Raw genomic sequence first — 25390 nt, forward strand, 5'->3', positions numbered from 1 at the left:
CGAAAGCCATTACCGTCAATAACGATACGAAAATAGAACCGGGGAAGATTTCTCTAATACGTATCGGTCGACCAAATCGCGCGTCTCTTCTTTCTTTCTACCGAACGCCGTGGTAAACACACCAAAAAGACTAAAATTACCACAATATTTCGACACTGATTATTTAACATTCGCTTCATCCACGATCAAATCGTCGAACGAAAATATACGCACGGTAAACTTGTAACATTTTTGCAAAACAAAATTATCCAATTATCAATAATCAACAATAACAATATCTTGGCGTATCATATTTACGTAGCTCATCAAACTGCACCAATGCGCAGTTCTTTCACAAATTTACGTTTTCACGGAAGTAGGTTCACCGTGATATATGTAAAGAATTGTTGTATATTTGTTCCCTCGTATGTAACGTGAATCAAAAGTATAAATGTTCTTTGGTGTATAAGAACAAATAAAATTTCAGACAAAAAGCACGTATGCACGCATTGCCCAACGTTCTAACCCTCTTCAGGGATATAAATGTAAAAAAATATGAAAACCGGCAGGACTAATATACAAATTGGTTACAAAAGAGGAAACAAACAACTTCCAGATGGAAAATACACCCATACGTGCGTGAGGCTTTCCTTTGTTCCTTTCCGCGCCACGTGTTCGGGTTCAATTTTAATTTTTGTTTTTATTTAATTCGTTTACCTTGAATCGAGAAGCGTTCCAAACAAGTTGACTGCCCGCTACTTCAAGTTTATGAACAACTATGAAGGTTTTGTTACGTTTACGGAGCTTGACGCGCTTTATTTTATTTACGCCGTTATTATTTTTTCCTTCCTTTCTTGGTTGAATGTAGTTGCGTTCGGATTTAAAAACGTGAAACTTATTCCCGAACACGTGCCGCGGAATCAACGTTTCACACCTATAGACACGTGTATTTTACTTCTAGAAGTTATTTGTTTCTTCTGTTCTAATCGTTGTTATGGTTGTACTGTGGATTTTTATATTTTTCGACGATCACATACAACGAATTTATTCGTTCTCCTAAAAACATCACGTCATAAGTTGGCGTATAAATTTCCGTCAGCTAGAAAATATAAAATAAAATATAAACGTTATAATTTTGGCAACTCTCTCGTAATACGGGGGTTTCACGGTATAAAAGCAATTTGAAATTCTCCTTTCTAGCCGGTGTTTGAACGCGTGTTAATTTTTCGAGGTTCCTGACCGTTGTTTTCGAGTTTCACTCGATAGCGGAACATGGTGACAGAGAACGAACGGGCTAGAAGGGAACATCGTTGCGACGATACGTGTGTCGACACGAATTGCATCCAAGCGACGAAAGATACGTACGCGCGACCGTGTGTGTGTGTGTCTGTGTGTGTTTGTGCGTGTACGCGCGAAAGAGGGAAAGAGAGCTCGAGGACAAGCGAGGACGGAGTGTCGCGTACAGGGTGACCCAAAATATATGCGTGCTTGCCTAAATCTCAATTTCACGAATCTCTCCCACGGTATGGTTAGGTTACGGCTTCGTGTTCCTTTCGGAGAGCGTAACGCGCTCGTAAATTTTCATTCCTACGTAAAGCTTTCCGTCGATGAAATTCGACGGCTGGCCCGAAAAAGACGGATTTAAATAAAACGCGTCACCGTTGCTATCCGTCATCGGATTAACGTCCTGAGTTTTTTTAGCAATGAATCTCTATAACACGTCTACGTACATACGCGAACGATGTTTTAACGGAATATTCGTGAACTGCACCGATTAACGAGAGATTTACCAAATTTGCTCACCCCATTGGATGCAATAAAAAAGGATCGAGGCCTCGACGTGGTAATCTGTATCGTTCGTTCCGACAGATAATTTCTTAACCTATACCGTTTGCACGTTCTGTTCGTCCGTGCGAAGGTACTTTGTACAACTGCAAGGTCAAGGTCAAGAACTGCCCAATTTGCACACACACAGACACAGAGAAACACATACACGACATGCACATTTGTACGAGTCACAGTCAGGCACGTTTAACCTAACGATGTTCGAGTTATTTTTGGCAACGTGTTTACATTTAACGCTTCCTCTAAACCTGCGTAGAGGTTATAGTATACCTCCTATTCACATCATTGTGTTGTCCACACAGTAAACAATACCTATTTCTTGCGTCAACTTAAAATATATTTACGTATATCGTCCAGTGCATCGTGACAGAGAACGTTCGGTCTGCTTGTTCATAACCTACAACGTCGTTGATCACTAACACTACTAATCGAATAATATTGAATACACGATTTTATCTTTTTAACGTATGATAATTCAAATTACGTCCAGTATTAATTTATACGTTAATCTTTTACTGTAGAAAGTTCGTAAAAATGATCAGGAAATAATCATGTTGATTCGCGTAGTATAGAAAACGTTAAATGCTTCGGATTTAGTGGTCACGTGATCGCAGTCGCGAAGACGCTGGTCAAATTGCCGCCAGATCACTTGGACAAAGATGGCGTAAGGTACTAGTGCAGTGTTAATTACCATGAGTGTTATCTTCGTATTTTTCTAGAAATTTGTCCTCTACATTGATTAAATCTGTGCAACAGTTGTCCGGAATGTGAGTATGACCGAGTAAGAATAAAAGTTTCGTGTAGTTCTCAAACTTAGTAACGAATTTCATGAATTATAGGTTCGTCGAATACAAGCGACAAGATTCACAAGTGACGAAAGTAAGGTTGCTCCAGCAGTACTCTGACCGTATGCTGTTGATCTGAACTTCAGTAAATCAATTGGGATCGTCTTATTGGATTATTCTACGCAGATTTAAGTGGCAAAGTCGTATAGCACGAGAAGGATTCTAATACTGTTAAATGGTAAGTACTAAAATCCATTTTTATTGCGAATTTTCGGAACTACGGTGGAACGAATCGGTAGTTGAGAGTTCAATCTCTTACAAGAATATATTACTTTTCAATGAGATTTCGCACGTGATAAACACAAAATTGGTATTGAAAGATAGACGAAAATATATTACAGTGTTAAATTATACATAGATAATCGTGAATTATTGATTAAAAAACTAAAATGCTTATACGAAAACTCAACGATCGACTATCGTACGAAAACTTATTCGCACATTTACGATGTACCGTTAAATAATTTGTAAACGGATAATTCGCGAATACAGCTGATAGAATGAAAAAGGAATTGCTTCGTGGTAGAAATAATTTGTCAAGCACAAAAGGGACAAAATTACCGGTGTACGATATGAATTTTACAACTAACACCGACTGCTCATCGCGACACGCCTGTTATATTTTACAAGAAGAACGATCGTTAATATCGTTCATTGATATTAATTTCTGTCAAGCTGGATAATTATCTGACAGGCCGTGCGATCGTTTAATGGATTATTATGCGCTTCCATTCGTGCATTAACTCATTTTCCGCGTTTTAAAAAACAGCACGTCGCGGTTCGTTGTTAATTTTCCAAATTGTTTACTCGCGATATCTGGCGTCATTTAGGTGGACGAAAAATATTCCGTACAATATTTATACTTGTTAAAGTTTGCTCTTTACACTCGATATCGCTACGCCAACAAAATATTTCCACTTCGAATGAAAAGTTAATGAACACAGCAGACTTTGATCGCGTTCGTACCAACGGGACAGGATAAAAATATTTTTCCGAGTACGAACGAGGACGGATGAGGGTGTTAGAAATAAATAAATGCTGCGATGCGTGACCAACGAATGAATCTTCTTACTAAACTTATTTTCATCCATCATACGGTGCAATTTTAGGAGGGAGACGCGTTTTTGCAGTTTAATAATTTTTTTAAATTATGTTTCACATGTTCTGTTCACACTAATTTAACATGTTCTGTTGTATAATTATAAAAAAATCATAGTGCAAAGTTGATGTAGTGTAACTTGATTTTTTTAAAGAAATAATGAAGGCAAACAACAGATTATTTTGTAATGGAAATAGAGATATATGTAGTTAGACAACTTATATTACCTGTCACAAATATAAAAGACGCTACCTTTGGTAAAAGCGACTAATTAAAATGAAAAATTTTTAGTGGAGCAGAAATAAATTAATACTTGAAAAAGTTTTACTATAGGAACAGATCTTTTTCTGGGAATTAAGTATAAATTTATGAGACTTGTTCTGAATGAATTAAGTTAGGAATTTTGATTACAAAGACGACAAAAATGATTAAGTTTCGGTCGCTTATTTTTGCTGCACCAGAAATGGGTTTTGTCCCAGCGTGCAACGGGACAAGGTAAAACTATTTTTTTAAATACAACTGCGAACGAAGCGTTAGAAATAAACGGACATCGGTCTTTATAGGATAAATTGGGAAAAACAATACGATAGAAAGTGCAACGAATCGCGCGAGGCCTACTTTCGTTAAACTTGCAGCGCAGATTTAAGAAAGATACGCGTCTTTGATTTTCTACTAATTTTAGTTGTTCGATGATAAATAAAAAGGATGCTTTCACGTACGCACCAACCTAATAATTCCTGATGCGCGAATACGTTAATATGCGTAAGAATAATGGGAGAGCATATCAAACGTCGCACAGGAATTAAACTCACATTGAACATCGAGTCGTCGTCGGGTCGTTTGATAGAGTGCCATTCCGCGGTAACCACAAAGTCGTCCTTCTGCCGGTTCTCTTCACCGCGGTTCGTTACGTCATGCTCTTGAGAGTACTAATGTCGCTTTGAAGTTTTTCGGAAGGCGTTCCAAGGCGTCGGAGGGTAGGCAAAGACAAAAAGAAGGTGTCGCGTCATTTTCGTCAATTTAACTTTGGCCTCCCTTCCCGGTAGGCCACGTAGGATCGCTCGGCATTTCGCCCCCACCGAGGCACCCTTCTTGTCGCGTCCGCCCCTGTGTGCCACTGGCCCCCACCCTCGGTTCGCTTCGTCTCACTTGGTCCCCCACCCCCAGCCACGACGGCTTGCCTAGCCTCGCTTCGCTTCACCTCACCCTCCTCGGCCGCCTCGCCTCGCCTCGCCTCGCCTCGCCTCGCCTCGCCTCGCCACGCCGCGCCTCGTCGAAGCGAGGTCAATCGACGGAGAGGGCTGAAGACGACCCCCACCCTTCGCCACCAGCCTCCCTACCACGGCTACTCAATATCGTTTCATTACGCACCCTGCTCCGCCATACCCATCCTCCACCGCCACCCTCGCTGCGCCTGCACCGCCACCCATCGCCCTGATCACCCCTGACCCTCCTTACCCCCACCCCCGTACCCCACCGACGGCCTCTTCCTTCTTCTCGTTCTCCTCTCGCCCCCTTCGCCCGCTCGTCCCTTCGCCCCTTGAACGTCGCGCTCCTACCTCGGCGACGAAACACGAATGCCCACGAATTTTTATTGTTACTTCTCGCGCTGCTGCTTCCTCTCGCCTCCCTCTCTCGCGACCTTTTTTTTATGCGCCTTTTAACGATCAGCAGTAACTGCACCCACCCGAACATTCCTTCTCCTCTTCGCCGCTCCTTTCCTTACCTCTTTCTCCTCTATCGCGCGCGCCTTAGGGGCGAGCGTTTTTTAGAAACGAGGGGTGTGGGTGCTCAATGGGGCAAAGAGCGGAAAATGCACCTCGCAAAGCGTTCGTTTGTCTTGCACGATCTAACGAGCAATCAACGACGTAAACAAACTTTTTTTTTTCTCTCTACCGTCGAACCTTTTCTTTGCTCGGCGTTTTATCACGCGCGATCGGTAGGAAGTTTGCGGGACAAACCGCAAAGGTTCCGATTCGTCGTGAAATTTTCATCGGCGAGAGAAACGAAACGTATGCCGTCGGTGGTGATGACGACGGCGGCGGTGGTGGTGGTGGTGATGGTGGTGGTGGTGGTGGTGGATACACGTGGCTGCGCAGTGTTTTTCGAGTTCGCGGTAGCGTGGGTCTGTGTGTATGCGATATACGTACTCTTCGTCTACGTCTTCTTGTTCCTAGCAATGTCCACTATCGTGGGGCGATGCGACGTCGTTGCGAGGATGCGTACGGACATCGCTACTGCCGGTAGTGGCAACGCGAGAAACGTTCGCGGAACAGCGTCGCGTCGTCCATCGATTCGAACGGTTGGATCGCCGGTGGAAACGAACGTCGTCTCGTCACGTTCGGTTCCATGGTTGACGCGCACGGAACGATCACGGGCATCGCGGGGGCGGAATGAAATCCGTCGATCCTAGATTACGCGACGGATCTTTACGCACTCGAAACTGGTGAAAAATCCCACGCGGTCGGTATCGATCATCTCGCGTACGACCGAGCGAGACCGCCGTCTACGTGTACGAGCAGCAGCAACACGTGCAACGTAACAGGTCGCGATAGTGGCTGATCGCGTGAGAACGAACGGTCGTCGCGGTCGTTTTCACAGGTTGGCCGTGTGCATCAGCATCTTGATTCTGTCCGAAATACGGTCGAACACTGAACCGACGAACACTGACACACCAACAGGGCTAATCCTCCGGCATTCGCGTCGTACACTTGACTTGGATCCGGCCACGTTCCGCCGCCATGGAATAGCCAGCGTAACTGGCGCTGGTGCAAGCACTGAGGGTACTCGCGTCACGGCTCGTCGAGGCTCGGTTTCAAGCCTGCTACCCTCCGTCACCCTTTCCCGAACACGTACTGGTCGATCTCCGAAGATTATGGAAGTCTCGAGAGGAGTACGCCGCCGGCGGAGCTCCGACGTGCACACACGCGGCTACTCGCTCGCTCGCACTACCGTGTGCAACCCCGCGTTTCCGCTTTCTCTTTCTCCTTTTCTCGACCGAGAACCACTACCACCTTCCTTTTTAGAATCTTCGCGGCGGAGAAGGAGAACCGATCGGCGACGAGAAAAAAGTAGGAACACGGGTTTGGGAGAGGAAATCGAAGGACGGTACCGGGGCGGGCGGGAGGGAGGGATGGTTACGAGGGGGGGGGGCCTGAGGGCGCGGGGTGGACGACGAGGGAAGGGTCGAAGCGACGGGGGTGGATGGAGGGAAGGACTCGCGAAAATTTCTCGACCACCAGCGGCAGTTGCGTTCCGAAATGAGGAGAGACGCGAACGAGAAGAGAGAAGTAGGGACAGCGAACCGAGGCCGACGGGGATGATGGAGGTGGCGGAGGAGAAGGAGATGGAGGAGGAGGAGGAGGAGGAGGGACCGAAGAAGGGTGAGGTTACGAAAGTGGAGGAAGAAGCGTAACGGCGAGTGCACGCAACAGCAGCGCGCGTGGAAACGCGCCTTCTACGAGTAGCGGAGAACTCTTCTCTTGACGGACTAACCCGAAGGCGGAGGAGGGATAGAAGGGGGAGTACGAGGACAATGGTGGGGGCGTAAGCGACGAGCGGGCAACAGAGGGATGCGGATCGGGAAGAGCGAAGAGGGAGCAGGAAGAAGGGAGGCAGTAAGAAGAAGAAAAGAAGGTTTCGGGCGGCGGCCGGGATCGCTTGGTTGTCTGTGGTCAAGGCACGCAGCTTGTGCAGTATTCTCTGCGCGGCTGACTCCCGTGTGTACGACTCCGTGTAAGTAGTGGTGACGACGGCGGCGGCGGCGGTGGCGGCGGCATTAGCGGTGAGGCGCCGGCGTACAAGGGTGCGGAAGGATAAAAAGCTGTTATGCGAGCTCTCCGCTTTATCGTTTCGCTTTACTCGAACCGAATTTTTACTCTGCCCTAATTAAAACTCTTACGACCCGATCGAACCAATCTCTCCTAACTTTATCGCGTGACACGCCTTCCACCCCCGACACAAGAGAAACAACACTATTCTAGTCTTTTGTAATTACGTTCGTAATTTTAATCGTTGCGATACAATCTTTGAAATCTCACGGAAATCGTATCGTTCGGGACACCGGGAATATTCGGTGGTTTTTCGTTGCTGCAACGACGAGGGCGAAAATATTCCGCGGAACGTATACAGAGAAGCGAAAAAATCGTAAAATTTACCAACGCTGGGAGTAAGGTACACGCGCGAAATGTCGCTATGTTTCTCGACAGCATGCAACCACCCTGTTGAACGTACGGACACGAGTAGGAGTCACGCCTGGCTCACAGTCAACCAGGATTCGGCGTTTCGGTTCGCAACAGGTCTCACCACCGGCGTTGCTTCCCTCTCTATCTTTCCCTCTTCCCCTCTTTGACCCCTATCTCACCCGCCCGCCCCTCATCCTCTCGCCATCCGTCCACTCTCTCTCTCTATCTCTCCGCATCGACACACAGATAGTCAACTCACACGCTTGCATCTATATATCCCAGACACATTCGGGGATTTACCACGCGGAACGTACAGTGACTTGCAAATAAACTTGATCGCTTGCAATTAGAAACTGTTGTCGGCAATATTATTATCCATATATGAATATCTAACGATCAACGCGTATCCTCGAGATTACTAAAAACTTTTATGCGAGAAATATAAAGACGCGCACGAAACTCGTGCTAAAACTGATTGAAAGGATTTATTCCATGGCATGTAAAATGTTAGAAGGGGTTTGATTCATCGTTTTCCAGGATTCGAATTTGTTTGAGAAATACAGGACTTTCAGTTTTTGACGATGATTTAAATTAATTTTACGTCGGGCTTCGTGGTATTTAAATTTCAACAAAATCCCTGACAAAAGGTGATCGATTTGGCGTTGAATTAGCCAAAGGCGTCTGCTCGACCACCTTCGCAACCTTCGTACTATTCGTGTTCGAAAGAAATGTTTCATAACCATGGCATACTTCGCCAAGTTTGGTAAACGTAATTCTGACGTGTAATTGGTAAACCTCCAAACGTGTTTTTATACTGGTGCGTAAAGGACAGTAAGGGGGTGTGGGCGATGGCCATTAAGAACCGTTGGTGCAGGATCGGTGCGAATTCGGGTTGTTCCTCGGGCGAAAATTGTCTAAGGATATCCATAGCGATCGTGCAACGAACGCGTGCTTCCGGTCGAAACGGTGTATGTGGCCTAGAAATGTACCGTTGGTCGCGTTTAAACTCACCGACTACGAAGACCATATTCTTTGTCCATCGCAGCAGCTCCCGTCGGATGTGTCTGCGTTCCTGTATGCAGCGGGCATAGGGGCAATCCGCCATTTTTGAAATCACATCTTAGAATGTGTGTGTGTGCGTGCCGGCCGGGTGCGCCTGCCTCGTGTTCCCGCGTGGATATCCACCCCCTCCGCCGCCGGCCGTCCTCCGTCCTCGTCGTCGTCGTCGTCGCCGTTGTCGTCCTCGTCCTCGTCCTCCTCTTTCTCCTCCGCCTCCTGGTTCTTTTCCTCCTGGCGATGGTCTTCTTTGTTCCTTCGGTTGACCGGCTTTTTCGATCTTCCCCTCTCGATTCCGTTGGTCGTTCTTCCGTTCGGTGTTTCTCTGTTGTTCAGCGCGCGGCTTGAACGTGGGGTGAATTTGCGAGGAGGACGCGAAGGGGTAAAGTTAGCGTGCGTGCACACTGCCGCTCGAACGTGCGCGCCGGGAGCGACGTCACGCGTGACGTAGCGTAAGCCAGAAACCGCCAAAGTCGTCGAGGGCCGATGGTGGGGGCCCGTTGGTGGTCCTCGTCCTCGTCCTCGTCCTCGTAGTCGTCGTCGTTATCGTCCTCGTCCTCGTCCCCCTCCTACTCCTCGTCGTCGTCGTCGTCGTCGTCGTCGTCGCTGTCGTCGTCGTCGTTGTCGCCGGCGTCGTTACGTCGGCTGTGGCGGCGCTTCTTCGCGATCGTCGGAGGGATGGCGAGCCGACGGCAGCGACGGTGACGGTGGCGATGGCGGTGGCGATAACGGTGGCGGCAACGGCGGCGATGCTGGCGGAGTAGGGATGGGACCGCGGAGAAACGACTACTCCCTCGTGCTGAGACAGGGTTAGGGCACGGGAACGCACAACACACGTGCACGCTTGCGCCCTGAGTGGTGCGAGAGTGCAGTCTGTTGCCGACGGCAAGTCCTCTTTTTTACTTCCTCCGTCGTTGCTCTCCTTTCGCTCGATCCAATTTCGCCTTGGACGCTCGACCCGCCGATGATGATCCTCTCGCGGGGATTCCTTCCGACCGAAATTCACCGGACGTCACCTGCAACAAAAAACGCGAACGATCGTTACTACACGCGGATCGTGAAACGGTCGATCGATCGATCCGTAGATCGCGGTGGATCGGCGCAGCCGCGACGGGGATCGCGGGGTATGTCGGAGATAGCGAAAGGCAGGTCGTGACACCTGCGTGTAAAGGGTAAAGGGTGTCGGCCCCACCCCGAAACAGAAAGGGTACTGCTACTCGAAATGAAACATTGCCGGTAAGAAGGGAACGTCAGGGCCGATGGTGTAGGTAGGAAGGTAGGGGCGGCTCGCACTCTCGCGCGGTGACGCGATATGGGCAGGAAGGGTAGGAGGAACAGGAAGAGGAAGAGGCGCGCAGGGTGGTCGGAAGGTAGCTATAGGGGCGGATTCGCGCGCTCTACGCCGGCAAGGGGGTGGGAGAGCGCACCGCCGACAGAAAGAGAGAGGAGGCAGAGTGCGCCTAATATGCAACAAGAGAAAAAGAATTGGCGATCAATAGGTAGTAGCTGGTAAGCGTCCTTTCATCCGCCCCCGCGGACACCCTCGTCCTTTCTACTTGCCCTATTCCCCTCTCGTCCGTCGTTCACCTCCTTCCTTCTCGGTTGCCTCTATCCTCGACACCCACCCTCCCCATCCTCCTCACCCTCGCCCGCACCTAACCCCCCGGCCTCTCCTCCACTGTCCTGCCATGCCAGCCCCTTGATTCTCTTGCGTTCATCGCGAAACTCCTCCGTTCCATTGCCTTCGTTGCCGAGATACCCGTTCTAATAGCTCACCCAACTTCCTCTTTGCCGTCGAAAATCAAACATCTTCTAATTCTGCCCCTATTTCGCCCTCGCTATCGTTCTCCCTTTCTATCGGTCTCCTTGCCAGCTTCTCTCCCTTTCCCGCCGTTCTACTCGCTCTCTCACTCTCTCACACACACGCGCGCGCGAAAGAAACTTTTTGAACGAAACTCGGCTGCACGTGGCGACCCGTACGACACGGGTGGGATAGCGCCACGGAAAGAGAAGTTGGTCCGTAGCGACGCTCCCAGAACAAAAGTACCGAGAATCGCGTTTAAATCTTAATACCAGGAGGTTGGGCCGGTTCGCGGGTAAACACTTTCCCTCTCGAGCGTTTCCCTCCTCCCGTTGCTTTCGAGCGTGTTTTTTCGTCCAGGATCTCGCCCTCCGTGTTTAGCATTGATCCGCGTGCAACGGTTCCACGAAGTAACGCCTCCCTATTAGCCGATAATTCAACGACGTAAACGCGACCCCGTGCAGTTGGGATCGATCTTCGTCTGCTCGTCAAGAGGACATGATCGATAGTATTTCGTTGATACGACGTATGATGCAGGTGATCAAAATCGGAGCAGCGTCGGTGGCGGCGGCGTGGCGTTCGTTAAAAGCGTTTGATTCTCGGTGTTGATATTCCGCTCGCGCACGGACGCCACTCGGTGAATAGAAGCTAGCCGTGGGCTAACACGCCGATACCGCTGACGCTGAAAGATCGATTGCATACTCGTCGTAGGTAAGCCTACGGGAACAATATCGACGAAACGCACCGAGGCTCTCGGTTCTGCGATTCTAAGCGTGCTCCACATTCGTCGTCGACACGCGTGCACTCGCCCACGGACCCGAAACTCTCCGCGACGAATAAAATAATCGCGAGAATTCCATCGGCAGCCCCTTCGTAACCCCTTTGCTTTCCCGTCAACCGTGTCCAATTGTCGGAAAGAAAGAGCGAACGCCTTCGCCACGCGTTCTACTTTCGGCTCGGTGCGCGCCTCTGTGTACGTGTACCGGAGCTTCTACCGATGTCATTGAACCTTCGCAGGCATGCTGGGCGAGGGAAAAGTGACTAGACTCTTAGAGTACCTTGGAGTGGCCGGAGTTCTAAGACGCTTGAGTTTTACCGTATTAAGTATTACTCGGTCGCGGAGCTTTCCGTCTCTTTCTACGATTTTACGTTCCGATCGTTCGATCCAGTCGCCAACTAATTTCTCTTCTTTCTTTTTAATCCTCGCAATTTCTCGAAGCATCGAAAAACGTAAAATTGCTCGACGTCGGTTCGCACGGATTTTTCGCGCGGATTTTCTCATTGGACGTAATTTCAAAGATTCGTTTATATTTTTTTATCCTTTCTTTTTTTACGAGACGGTTAATTCCCCGGATATAGAAGAGCTAATAACTCTTCGCGGTGTATCCGTACATCTTGGACGGTCACCTTACTCGCTCGGTTCCTAATCGATTTTCCCATTACGCGAATCCGGGGAGTGCTTCGCACACACTCGCTTCGCTTTCCGTCCTTCCGTGTCCAGCCTGCATTTCCGACGACGAACAAACGGTCTCGATTCCCCTGTCCCACCTTCCCTCCCTATCCCTCGTGCTGCCCCTTTTTCCTTTTTCGCTTCCTTAAGTACATCTACGCGGCTTTTTCCGTCCGTGTTTTTCTTTCGCTTCTGCACGCCGGTCTTGCGCTATCTCGAGCGCTCTGTCGATTTCGAACCGACGTAATCGCGATTTTAAAGTATTTCCTGGTAACGGTCCGCTCCGTTTTGCGATCGCGAATTTCCCGACCGTAGATTGTCATCTAGGTCGTGTTCGGGTTTACGCTCGTGGAAAGTCACGAAGGGTCGATCGATACGATTCTATAATTAATAGGCAACGTGTAAACACCTTGGGTTTGGATTTTCCAAAAGAGGATTCGAGCAACGCCTACAACCCTACAATCTATCGCAATGTTTCCCTCGGAATCTTGTTGGCTTCGTATCGGTGCCAAAACTATTCCTTCACGATACTTTCTTTCGATCAAAATATCGTTTTCCATTTCGATCGATTCGTACGCGTGCTAAGTGGGACAAGGGGGTTTAAACGATAAAACAACTTTTCGTGGTGTCGAGTTTTATCATCCAGAAAAATGAATTTGAAAATCACTCCGGCACGCGTGCAAATGATCGATGCCTGGCGTAATGGATTTTACTACGGGCAGCTACTGTGACTGCTTTTACACACGATACAGTGTCAGGTCTTGTTTAGTATCAGGATTGCCACGCGTACTACCAATATTAACCATCAGTCGTTATCGAACTACAGTAAGGAAGGAAGACACTTTCAACAAAGGTGGAGCGTGAATTTATGAGTCAGGATAAAATATTGTCCTCGATTCATCAATCAGCGTTAGGGATACTTCCAACGGAATCACCCACGCCACTGTTTATGTTTCTTCGGCTCGATGAAGAATTTATTTGTTAAATATACTAGTGATTTGACTGGAAAAAGAGTTTTCGATATATTGGAACGCTATTATACTACGGTAGAAATGCATGCCAGTTCTTAAATGTGCACTATGAATGTTTGGCTGTGATGGAGCGATACCTTGACCTGCACAATCATTCGATTTTTGTCCGTGTGGTCACGCGAGACAAATAGTTTGCTTCGAAGATATCGCAGGTCTCATGCAATAAAAATAAAGTAGCATTTGGGGAACTAATAATGCAAAATGCAAATTACGTTTATCGATATAACTTTGTTTTTTGAAAATTATTGCAAATATACAAAAATTTATGTACGCTATTATGTTGGTTGTAAAAGGTGACAATACTTTTCTGACATAATTATTATTTACGAAGAAAATACTGGTTAGTAATGCCACGAACAACTTGTATTTAAGTAGAATCATTACATTCATCGTCAGACCACGATGCTCGTTGGTAAGGCTGCTACTAAGCGGTTTAGCTTATAGAAAAGTGTACGGATTAGTACAGTCGAGTTTTCGAAATCACGAGGAGATAAACAACTCCATTATCAAAAATATTGCTGGAACTTCGCCCGCGGAAATTGAAGAACCGAACGAAACAAAGCGTGCATGGGTTAGGAAATGGACAGATAAGTGGAATTTGTTGGAAACTTCGGGTGGTCTTGATCGTGCCGAGCACTTGGCGAACTGAACGATATAACTTGAGTACCGACGAAGTCGACTGAAAAAATGCGGTTAAGTTTATTGGGGAAGGACTGCTCGAGTGGAAAAACTCCAACGAAACGGATATCTGCTCGCCTAATTACTACGCGTCCGAGCCATCGAGTTTGTCGAAAACAAAAAAGATTTCGAAGAAAATTTGGTCGACTCGTGTAAGTAGGGAAACGTCGTTTGAAATCGGAGAATTTTTTCGAGACGAAAGGAAAGCCGATGACGAACGAGTAAGATAGAAGTGCGACGCGACCGGGGAGGAAGGGTAGAACTGCTTCAGGAAGAGCAGTCAGGGGCGGTCGAGAAGGAGTATGAGGACGAAGATGAGGAGAAGTGGGAGAGATGGTGCACTCGGTTTTTTTCCCGGTTGGGGGGAGGCAATGGACGCGAGGCAAGGGTGCGTTGGATTCGGTTACTTGGTCTCACCCCTTGGACCACCTCCACCGCCTCTAGCAGCAGCAACAGCGGCGACGGCGGCGGCGGTGGCGGCGGCAGTCGTGCACTCTCTCTCTCTCTCTCTCTCTCTCTCTCTCGCTCGCTTGCTCTGGTTTCTCTCTTTCTTTCTTTCTCCATCTCCCGCGAACCACCTCCTTTTTCGTCTTCCTTTCCCGCTCGCTCTCGGCCCCTCGCTCGCTTTCGGTTTCTCCCTCTTGGCCTCTCGCTTTCTCGTTCCCTCGCCGTCTCTGTTCCACGCGCCTCAGCACGGTGCTTCTCGTTTTTTTAACGAAGGATCCGCTCAATACCTCGGCTGTCATAACCTCCCGGCACCCTTCCAGGGTGGCCCGCCTGCCACAGCAAACCCACCCTCAACCCTCCGCCTCCTTGCGCCTCCACGGGGCCCACCGACCGACGAGCCACCACCTAGCACCCCCGCGCTCTCATTCCTCTTCCCAGTTTTTAACGTTTCGTTCGACGTTTCCCTCCGGGCGAGCGCCAGGGACGGCGTAAAGGGGGAAGTGCATTTCGTCGTTACTTTGTTTTACGTCCTTCCTCGCCTCCTCCTCTACCTTTCATGCTCTCCTCCGCTCATTCTTCTATTCTTCTCTTGCTCTCTCGCCCGGCTAGCGCGTATACACCCTTTCGCGCGTACACGTACGCGGCCTCTTTTTCTCGTTTCCCTTACTAACACCAACCCCCACCCCTCCCTCTTGCTCTACCTCTGCCTCTGCCTCTTCCTCGACGCGTCTCTCCCTTTTCCTCGGGTCCGGCATCCTCCGTCCACCTCGCCTCCCAACTCCCACGATACCCTTCGGTCATCCCTGCCAGTGTAGGTCCCGGTCCATCGACCGATCAAAATCTTCTGCCTCTACTCCGCGATCGATTCACAATTTCGACCATTTTTGCATCGGGAAATCATTCTTCCTAACCATCTACTTTCTCCAGGATCGATAGCTCACCGAAAATATTTAACTCTGTTTCTGAGAACTTCTGCCCGTCGATCTTATCTCTCCTCGTAAAGCACAAAATCATGCTTCCCTGCACGGGGTAGTTGAGATCATTTACGATGTCAGCCAAATAAGCTAGCTATTCAATCAGCCGAACAACCGAGACCAATTTGGCTTTTTATTCTGAAAATGAACAGAGCAAGCTCGTTTCGTGGCTGAAGCACTCTTGACAAAACTTTCCTCCTCGACAGCAAACGTACATCGGCGCGCAACAGGCGCTATAGCACAGTAGTCTCGAGTCTAACGAATTAACCAGAGATCTAGAATTTCGTAGTAACAGCAAAGCGGTCTTCCCAATTTGTACGCTGAAAGCGGCTGATATTCTGGGATCTAATTAATCGTAGCCTAGATTTTAAGCCTGGTTTCGCGCGAAAGGCGATCGTCCCGTGCGTGTCCGTCCCCTAGCTGTCCGATCGCCTTTGGAAAAATTATTTTGGAAGATCGGGACGCGCGAAGGCGTACCAATTTCTATCCACGGAGCAGATGACTTTTTACGGGGAAAGAAAGATTAATGCGCGAGAGATTCTGGTCCGGTTGGCTCGAAGAGGGTGACACAGTTGACCACGAAACCCTCGTCGCGCTCGACCTCTTTTGATCGAATCTGTTAGCGATGAACGGTCCACCGCACCCCAAAAATCGCGTTCGGGTCGGGAGGGATTTAAAAAATTCCGGCACAGGGTATCCTCGATCGTTGCACGACGTAAAGCCCGGTTCCGTTTACCGAATCACGGACCGTAGTTTGCATTTTCGAGAGTCAGTTTCGCGATTCTTCGGAGTTCTCGATTTAGAAAAGGCGACCTTAGTCCGATCCGTGTACCGGTTGTCTGGTTTACTGACACGAGCCAGCTTTCAGAGAGCGTGGAAAAGAGAGCCACGGAGTTCAAAGCAGTAATAGGCAACAGAGACGCACGGAAGGCCGCGCGTATACCCTTTCTTTCTTTCCCGACCTGTTTGCTGCCACTCTCCTCGGTTCGTTTAGCTTCCACAGAATCTCTAGACGTGTCTACGGTAACCGAGAGCCCAGGCAGTTTTGCGTTACAATCGTTACCTGTCCTCCCCCCTGTTTCTTTCAGCTCTCAGACGTAACCTATTCGAAAACACGTCCAAAGAGATTCCGTTTTTTATCGTTCGTCCAGCGAGAACGCGCGTCCACCGGAATCGGGGAACGTTTCGATAGAATTTGTATGGACTACCGGGGAAACGATAGTCCTCGTGGCCGGCGAGAACGCTTAAATCCTGTTTGGAGGCTCTCGAGAATCCTGTGTTAGAAGTACCAGCACGACATGGCTCTCGGGGAAGCAACAGTTCGTTCTGAACCACCTCCACCCACCATCCGCCGCTTCCACCCTCTGGTATCCTCCTTTTGCTACCCTAAACCGTTGCCACCAAAGCACAGAGTTGCCCCACACCCTTCTCCGTGCGTCTCCTCTTCCTCGTTTCTCCTCAAACTCACTCTCTCTCTCTCTCTCTCACTCTCTCTTTGTACGCTTCTATGACTATACTTTGGATGTCTACTAAATTTAGGCTCCCGTTCCTCTCGGATCTCCTCTGTCGGCGCTCCTTTTTCTTATCCTCTCGCTCGCTCCGTTCCACGCGAAACCCACTTCGGACACCTTCCTCGAGGCTTGCAGCTCCGCCGTAAAAGGAATACGGCCCCTAACGCTCGCAACGCCATTTTCTTCTTCGTATAAAACGCTGGCCGTGAAATTTACCCCGTATCTCTCGCGACAGCACAATAAACATCCTCCAACCCTGACTTCTCGATCATCGATTCGAAATTTAGGCATCGATTAAATATACGAACGGTACGATTTAATTGATAAAGAAATTTTTAACTGGGAGGTCGAAAATTCGACCCTGTCGGCAAGGGCTCGATCGGTTTCCGTTTTGCACCCTTGGTTAAACGAAAAATGGCGCGAATACAAAGGGAACGGGAGACGGAATGGTGAATGACGTTTCGGGACCGCAGATTTGATCGGTTAATAGTCCAAGAGCATGAAAACCAGACGGACGCGTAGCACGTTATACTTGGGAACAGCTGCGCAGAGGATTTGTGCGATAGGTCGATACGAGGCGGTTGATATTTTCATCGTCGACGTAGCCAGATTGGTACGAACGCGAGCGACGAACAAATACCGAAAAGTGCAATCCCGATTGAATTAATTTCGTTCGACAGGATGGTGAAACGCGATCGAATGGATTGAAAGTTTCGCCGCGTCAATATGATAATCTCAATTTTCGACTCGATTTGAACCCGATGATCGTGATGATGCTCTCTGTGAAAACGAGCCGGAGAAAAAAAGCGTAAAAAGTCTATCCAGCGAATAAAGGCACAGGGACCGCGGTGGGAACGAGGCGAGAGAGAGAAATAGAGAGCGAGAGAAAGAGAGAGACAGAGGGAACGGAGAGAGAGGATGAAAACGTTGTAAAACAAAACGTTTCGCTGGACGCAATTTCCAGCTGGGATTCCACGCTGAGAAATGCAATAAAAATCGTTTCGCTTCATCCGCGTGCTCTCCACCGCTGTTCGAAAAAACTCGAAAACGAGTGACTACTCATATTGCCCGGTTAAATACGCGTGATCAAAGCGGCCGTGTTGTGAATCGTTGCGCCGTTTCGAAACGTAAAGGCACAGACTGATGTCATTAGGGACGGCAACCGCGATCGGAACGTCATAAAGTTACGAGCGGCTCGGAAAATTCGTATAAAGTAAACGATCCGCGATTAATACTCGAGGAAACCGATTAAATTATCGCCAAGCTATTTCACGACCCGGCGAACGTTAATGAGCTATGGCGATCTAATTTTCTGCCACTTCCATACGTCATCGGATGAGCCTGCCCGATTCGCTTTGTTTGCTCGCTTAATCCTTAAACATCCTCGAATGAGGTCAACGCGTCGCTATATACCGAATTTAGGTCTAAATCCGTATCGCGGTACTGCAAACTCTGATCGCATTACCCTCCTTGACTGTATCGATTACGATTCCGCGTCAATTTTCTTATCGCTCGACAGAATTAAGGATCTTACAAAATATCTATTCTTTTTATTATACGGTTCCTCGATTGTTACTACGCCATTCCTATTGTTTTTAAATGGCGGAGAAATGCAGCTCCAAGCTAGAACGCGACTCATAGTTTGTGCCAAAATTGCCCTATTCAAATCGTAAGAATCGTTTCTGTGCTGCTTTGTCAGCAACGTAACTTTCTTCGTAGACGACACAAATAACCCAGCAGCTACTTTATAATCCAAATATTTATTTAATAATCCAAAAGAAGGAAACAAAAGCTATAGAACGTAAACGTATAACGTATACTCCATGGATAAATGTTTCGAACTATATTCGATGTAGAATGAAAATCGCACGGACCGATATTGCGTGCGTGAAAAATATTTTATTCGAGTTAAAATTGACAGTGTAGTGCAAGTTTGAATGAGACGTCGGGCGTAGTTGAAAACTACTGGTTTTCGGCAGCGTGCCAAGGCCGACGGAGGAAAATTCTCCCACGATCCACCATTATCCGATTATATATAGTGTCTCCGAACGGATGGTGCAACCCGGAAAGGGGAGAATCTTGGAGAAAAACTATGTCGTAAATGTAGAGTGACATATTTTCGCGGGGTAACTTCGTTCGCGAATAAATCGATGTTGAAGATTCATCGAGTGCGCGTGCACTTGACTACACTGTAGATTAGTTTTCGTTGCATTTGTATTCATAATCATTACCAGTGTCATGGCTTAACTGGCCACTTGAAAATCCTCGTGCCATTCCTCGTGCGCACTTTCAAGTTAAGTGGAGCATAAATGTTTGGCCTGGCATAATTGGGAAACAAATTGGTCCCTTTCTCTTTGAGGGCAATATCGCGAACGCGTCATATGTAAATTTCTTACGTAACAAATTGCTCTAATTATCGGGGAGACGCGCCGCACAAAATTCGAGGAATTACCCAAAATGGAGCATTAAATTTTTTTTAAATTTCAGGGACTTTGAATATCTAATCATCGATTCGATTACTATGGCGATGTAAAAGTTTTTGTATCCACGTTCGTATACGAGCAAACACGACTAAAAGATTGCTAAATACACCGCTGGGTATGATTTCAATATCGATGTACACGGTTTCTCGAGAAGAAAATTCCCAAAACTCGTGCAAGATAGATTGGCCCATAGAGCAGAGTTCGCGAGCCAATTTACGTTTAATCGTTGAAAATAGGGTAGTTTGTGATTTTTGTTGGCGATTCGTGCGTGAGATTTAGCGAACGGTGAAAAGTCTGTGGGGCTCGTGCGGTCTTTTTCGCCGGACGAGGAGTTGGGGAGACACAGCGGTGTGTCGGGGTGTGCGTTTTATCAACCCCAGGCTGTAAGGCAACGTCGCTCGATCTTCGTTCCTTTTGATGCGGCCAATAATCCCGGGGAAAGAAGTCGGGAGACGTTACACTCGCTGGAACAGAGCGAAAAATCGTCGGGATGGCGGAAATCTAGCCTGACGGAAATGCCTCCGGCGAACACGATTGAAATTAATTTAGTCGGCCGGCCCTTCGACGGGAACGGGCGAGAGACGGCTGGAGAGAAAGAGAGCTCGCCGGGGGTTGGATAGAACGGAGGAAAAGGGGAAGGAAAACGAAGTAGGCGCGTAGGTAGCGAGCATGCACGGAAAACTCGGTTTCTCGCCGGGAACGATGGTGCGACGAAGACGAAGATGTGTGCGTTGCACGGATTGCGAAGAGTGGTTAGAGGAAAAGAGGGCTCCGTGCTGGGCCAGAAAAAAACTCTCGTGGTCGCCGTCGTCGTATCCCTCTCCTCTCCTCTCCTCGGTCCTCGTCGCGATCTCCGTCTGGTCCTTTTCCACTTTCCCCGATGCTTTCCTTCTTTCTCTCGGTTTCTCCCTCGGTACACATATGCCAACACTTCCGTACGCGTAACGTTCTTTCCCTCCTTTTTCCTTCTTTCGCTCCCCCGTTTCTCGTCTCCTTCCCGGGCTGTCTTTCTCCCACTCTCGTTCTCTCTTCCGCGCACGCTCGAGTGTACGACGAAACGCATCAAAGAATCCGTCAAATTAAAAACGCAATTATAAAAAAGCGTCGTCGCCTCTTTGTCGAAAAGCAAGCTTGCCGGAGCGACCCTCCAGGCTTGCTCTCTCCCACTCTCTCCTCTCGTGCAGCCTGCTGTTCCCTCGTATGTGCTCGCGACGCGGCGCGGCGCGGCGCGGCTCGGTATATCAGTCCCTGCGTGGTGGATGTGTCACACGGTTCGAGCCCCTTCTCCTCGGCCACCTTCGCCACGTATGTCTGGGTTCCTACCCCGAAAAAAAATGCTATCGATCCCCCGTCCTCCGGCGAGACCGTGGCCTCCCCCCTTTCGTTTCGTTCCATTCCGTTCCGTTCCGTTCCGGCGCGGTCTCAATTATAAAACGCTTCGAAACATGGCCCACCCCCCCTCCTCCCCATTTGCCTCCCCCTAACCCCTCCGTCCTCTGCCCCTGGAACCCTAGCGTAAAGACGATGACTGGGTGGCTGGTGGTATGAAAAGCGCGCGTTCGACATCGTTGCAGCCGCTGCAGTCGTTGCACCCGCACCGTTGCACCGCGACTCGTGTTCGTGTTTCGTGGCTTCGTTTTCCGGGAAGACCCCTCGAGGGAGGGTTCTCTCCGCTCGCTCTCGCTCGCTCGCTTCTACCGCTTTGACGCTTACTTTTATCTTCCCCTCCTTATTATACTTCGCGTTTTTGGTAAATGAAAATGCGTGGCTTCCGCGACGACGGCGTTGAAACTTTCAAAGTGCCCGTGCCCCAACCCCCCCGCCACCCACACCCCTACCACCCTCTACCGGTCCCTTAATGCGCGCGACTGTTTTTCAACGCTCGAGAAATCGTTATCGCGTGCAGGACCACGCTCGTTCGCGCTCAAGACCCGAGCAATCGTTCCAGTCCCCAACTTTGCTCGCCAAACTTTGCGATTCTCCTCGCCTTATCGACACCCGCCGTGCTCCCCAGATATTTAACAGAAATTCAAATTTTTCACTTGTTCGTACACCGAGTTGGTGGAATTCGCGTTATAAATTATTAGAATTTGTTTGCTTGATTTCGATTAACATGAAAATAAACACAACATTTATTCCCAAACGCGAGCCTGTGACAGAGACGGAAAAACGAGCCCGATCGGAGGGTTGGATTCCTCTGGTCGTAGTCGCAGTGCGTTTGGGCCGCGTTATCGGATCGCAGAAATTCGTAGCTCGTCGCGCCAACCTAATACATTTGTGGCGCAAAGGTGAAAAGCATTACGTATCGATTACTTCTGCAGCACAGCGCTGGGAAACACGACGGGGATATACACACTCGATTTCTCGTGCAACCGTCGAGTCGCGATACTTTTAAGCGTGCATGGAACCCGATGTAAGGATTCGACTTGATTATAGCCACGAATTCTCCCGTCTTGCCGTTTGAATTATTGCCCCCGGCTCAGGCATAAGAATAACTAGAGCTAAAGCATGGAAGTGTGGCAGATGGTTGCTTGCATATTCGCGTGTCATCGGAGATACGTCGCCCCCGACGATCCCGGGCAAGAACTTTTGAAAAATAATAGTTTCATGAGCCGTTCGAACGTTACGGCAGACTGGGAGTCGTCGCGCGGAGATAGCTTATACCGCGAAACGGGTAGGAAATTTTTAAAGAGATCCGCGAGTGCTATACCCCCCTTTGTATCGTCGTCGATAAAGTACAACGGGGAAACGGATCGCCGGAGGAGAACGTTGATCGGTCGTGGATACGTACCTTTTGGTCGCGACACGACGGGGGATACACGGTATTCGAGCGTAGTTGGCAATTAATCGCAGGGACCGATCGCCTCGACGTTCCCGGAGGAAAAACGGCCAAGTCTCGTCTCCGAAGAGCGCGACGAATCACGAGGATAGGGGTGGCGAAGTTCCACCGGCAGCCACCGATCCGATACCGCCCCACCCGACACGTTTTTTCCTGCGAGCAGCTACCTATTGATCGGATATTCAAAAATTTCTGAAACGAGGAGATAGGAAGTCGGAGCAAGAGGTGGAGGAGGCAGAGGAGGCGGACGAGGAGGAGGAGGAGGAGGAGTAGGTGGAGGAGAAAGGACACGGAAGATGAGAAGAGAAAGAAAGGGATGGTGGGGGTGAAGGTGAAACGAGGTAGGGGCGGCAGGGATGAGTTGTCGCGAACGGACCAACCCGGGGTGGGGGTTAACTAACACAGTAGTGCCCAAAGACGCGGATTCCTTTTTGTTTTCCGCTGGTCGTTTTTTGTTTCTTTCCCCTACGACCCCACCTGCGAAACTGCGATTCCTACGCGCGCCTCGGCGCTTCTCTCGACCAACCACCTACATACACCCTACCTACGGCGTCCACCTAAAATACGAGTCCGATATTACCTTTCAGCCGAGGCGACGCGGCCGTACGTGGTCCCGGCGCGTCGTTCCTTCCTTTCGCTACGTTCCCAACCCGTTACCGATCCCCGCGAAATTTAATTACCAGCATTTTATTAAAAGTATCGACAGCAGCCGTCTTGTTTACGACTTTGCAAATTAATGTACCGGGCTGCCGCGAATTCTTCCTCCGTTCCGCGTCCGCCAATATCGACGAAGGATGGCCGACGGGGAGGTAGAGGTAGCTCGACAAAAAACCTTGAAATTAATATTTCCTCCGGCGCTTCGTCCAAAGGCTAAAGGACGTTGACCCTTGGAACGGGGCTGGGCTATAGGAGCGCGTAGCTACGCTAGCCGCGCGGCACTGTTCTACGGGCAACGTTTCTTTCGCCCGTAGATCGAACATTTCCCGACGGATTTCCCTTTTACCGGGGGGTGAGGGACCGCCGCGTCAAAAATACAATAATGCCGCGGCGCGCGGTGTCTCGTTCGAGGCGACGCGACTCGACTCGACGCGACGCGACGGGGTGCGAGAGGGAACGATCTGGACACAAAATCGACAAAACGCACGATGAAACGTCAGGTGCAAGACGGCCAATAAAATCGAGGCGAATGTAATTGACTGGTAAATAAAAGGCGCGTGACGCGAATCAATAACGCGAAGAGAGAAACAAAAATTGAAATACGCTTTGAAAATCAACCGACCGCACGAGAGGTCTTGATGCGACGCATCGACTACGATCTAAATTGCTCGCCAGTGCCACGATACATGACGTTTATTAATTATAGGAAGTGGGATTTAGTTGGGGGAAGGGGTGGTCCGGCTGAACAACTTGTTGACTCCGGCACGCTGTTCGTACATGTCACGCTGCTGAACGAAGGTGAATTTTATCGTGCGTATCAAATAACAGATCTGTCGGAAACGCGTCTGGAAAAATCGTTGCGTTCCGGGGACGCTGCACCCGTAAGTAACCAAATTCACAGACAATTCCGTTCGTCGAACAGCCATTACTACTAAACCATTCCGTCTCGTAAGAATTTTATCAATAATCCTTCGTAATTTCCATACGAAAATTATTTCAATTATTTTCCTCGGTCGTTCTCTACCGTTTCGACGTTTTCGAAGTCGCGACGCGTTCGTCGGACACGTTGGTACACGGTTCTTTTCGCGAAGTAGCTCAACGATAAGCAGCTTATTGTTGAATCACGCCGGGGAGACAAAGCCCGCTCGCGGCGAAATATAATAACCCAACCGTTCTATCTCCCTTCGTCGATTTCGTAAACACTGTATCAATGAACGGACATCCGCTGAAGAACGAAGACAGCTCGACCGGTGATATCATTTAGAGACCGAAGAATACGTCGCGCGTGGGAAAGAGGGTGAGAAAATACGGGAAAACGTAGAAGAACCCCGGTGTTGCTAAGAGCCTCTCGAGCGTAAAAAAACTGTCTCGCGCGGTTCGATTTTCGGAATTGATTTCTGCTTCTCTGTCCTTCGATCGTGGCCTTCTATACATCTACGAATTTGACACGTTGGATCTCGATGACTCATCGTATGAGTCGTGTACTATTACAGTCTTTTAGACAAAGACGCAGCACGTGGGTCACGTATAAAGAATAGTAGCCACTTTTCAAAATATCATTATTGTCACAACCTCCGTAAAAAGTTATTTATATATACAATTCGAAGACGAAGCATCTGGGGTGTAGTAAGACTAATCATTGGTATATTATATTTTATTTCTGCTATACGAACAGTCAATTACTTCGACGATAGAACGAAAGAATTTTTAATAAACGAGGCACTACATAGTTCCTTGGAGAGATTAGTGGTCCGAGAATGTATTCCTGGAAAGTTACATGTTTTAATCGAGAGCCCAGAAGCAGCTCTTCGAATTAAAGCACGTAAAGGAAGTGGTGGTGTTATCGGCGGAAAAGGACGTAAAATGAAAATAGTTTCATACGTTGGAAAATTTTCTACGAAGACCATTCCGTTCGCGTGAAAACCACACTTCCATTCGATGCCAATACTCTCGCAGTGTTTATCTCGTCGCAAAATAATATGAGAGATAAAGAAGCTTTACCAATTTATCGTATACTTCGTTACAATATAGGCACCTGAGTGAAATATTGTAGAGGAAACAAACAAAATATAAAGATAAGGTATCATCAAACCTAGTGGATCATTAAAAAATAGGAATTACATGTGTGATTATCCAGCTTTTTATGTCCAGAGGACAGTTTCAAGAAGTATCGTGATATTTATGACGCGATAATTGCGTTAATTTTTTCTCCAAACATTGACTCAACTGCTATTGTCGTACTATTTACACATCGATCAGCTAAATCTAGCAAACACGAGTTGCACCTCGTGAAAATTCACTCGCTGCAACGATTACTTTACCCATTGTCATTTTTCTTGCGATTTACTGACGGTTTCTGGGGATAGTCTTGCAACGATATTTCGGTGTGGAACGCCTTAAATCTATCGCACTAGTAGTATGTCGTCATCCGGAGTATGTCACTTCTACGGCCTCCTCGTTACAAGCGTAACAGGATATCGAAAAGAGAACTGAAACTTATCTTGGATAATT

The 25390-nt window shown here is 48.5% G+C and overlaps 1 protein-coding gene across 6 annotated transcripts in view; it reads right to left on the minus strand.

Moving 5' to 3' along the window:
- Window positions 1-25390, minus strand: part of LOC122405256 (mushroom body large-type Kenyon cell-specific protein 1) — an 89165-nt gene that overhangs the window by 26489 nt on the left and 37286 nt on the right. For 3 of the 6 annotated variants that reach the window (XM_043409851.1, XM_043409855.1, XM_043409849.1), the window contains exon 2: window positions 8964-10024. In XM_043409851.1, the coding sequence (XP_043265786.1) occupies window positions 8964-9057 (94 nt within the window). In that variant the 5' untranslated portion in view covers window positions 9058-10024. Of the gene's footprint in view, window positions 1-4580; window positions 4824-8963; window positions 10025-14385; window positions 14442-19131; window positions 20062-25390 lie in introns of those variants that run through there. The other 3 variants (XM_043409853.1, XM_043409852.1, XM_043409854.1) reach the window with 3 other exon arrangements.

Source organism: Colletes gigas, unplaced genomic scaffold (assembly GCF_013123115.1).
Source record: "Colletes gigas isolate AHSC1104 unplaced genomic scaffold, ASM1312311v1 Colletes_gigas_Sc00004, whole genome shotgun sequence".
NCBI classification, from domain to species: domain Eukaryota; kingdom Metazoa; phylum Arthropoda; class Insecta; order Hymenoptera; family Colletidae; genus Colletes; species Colletes gigas.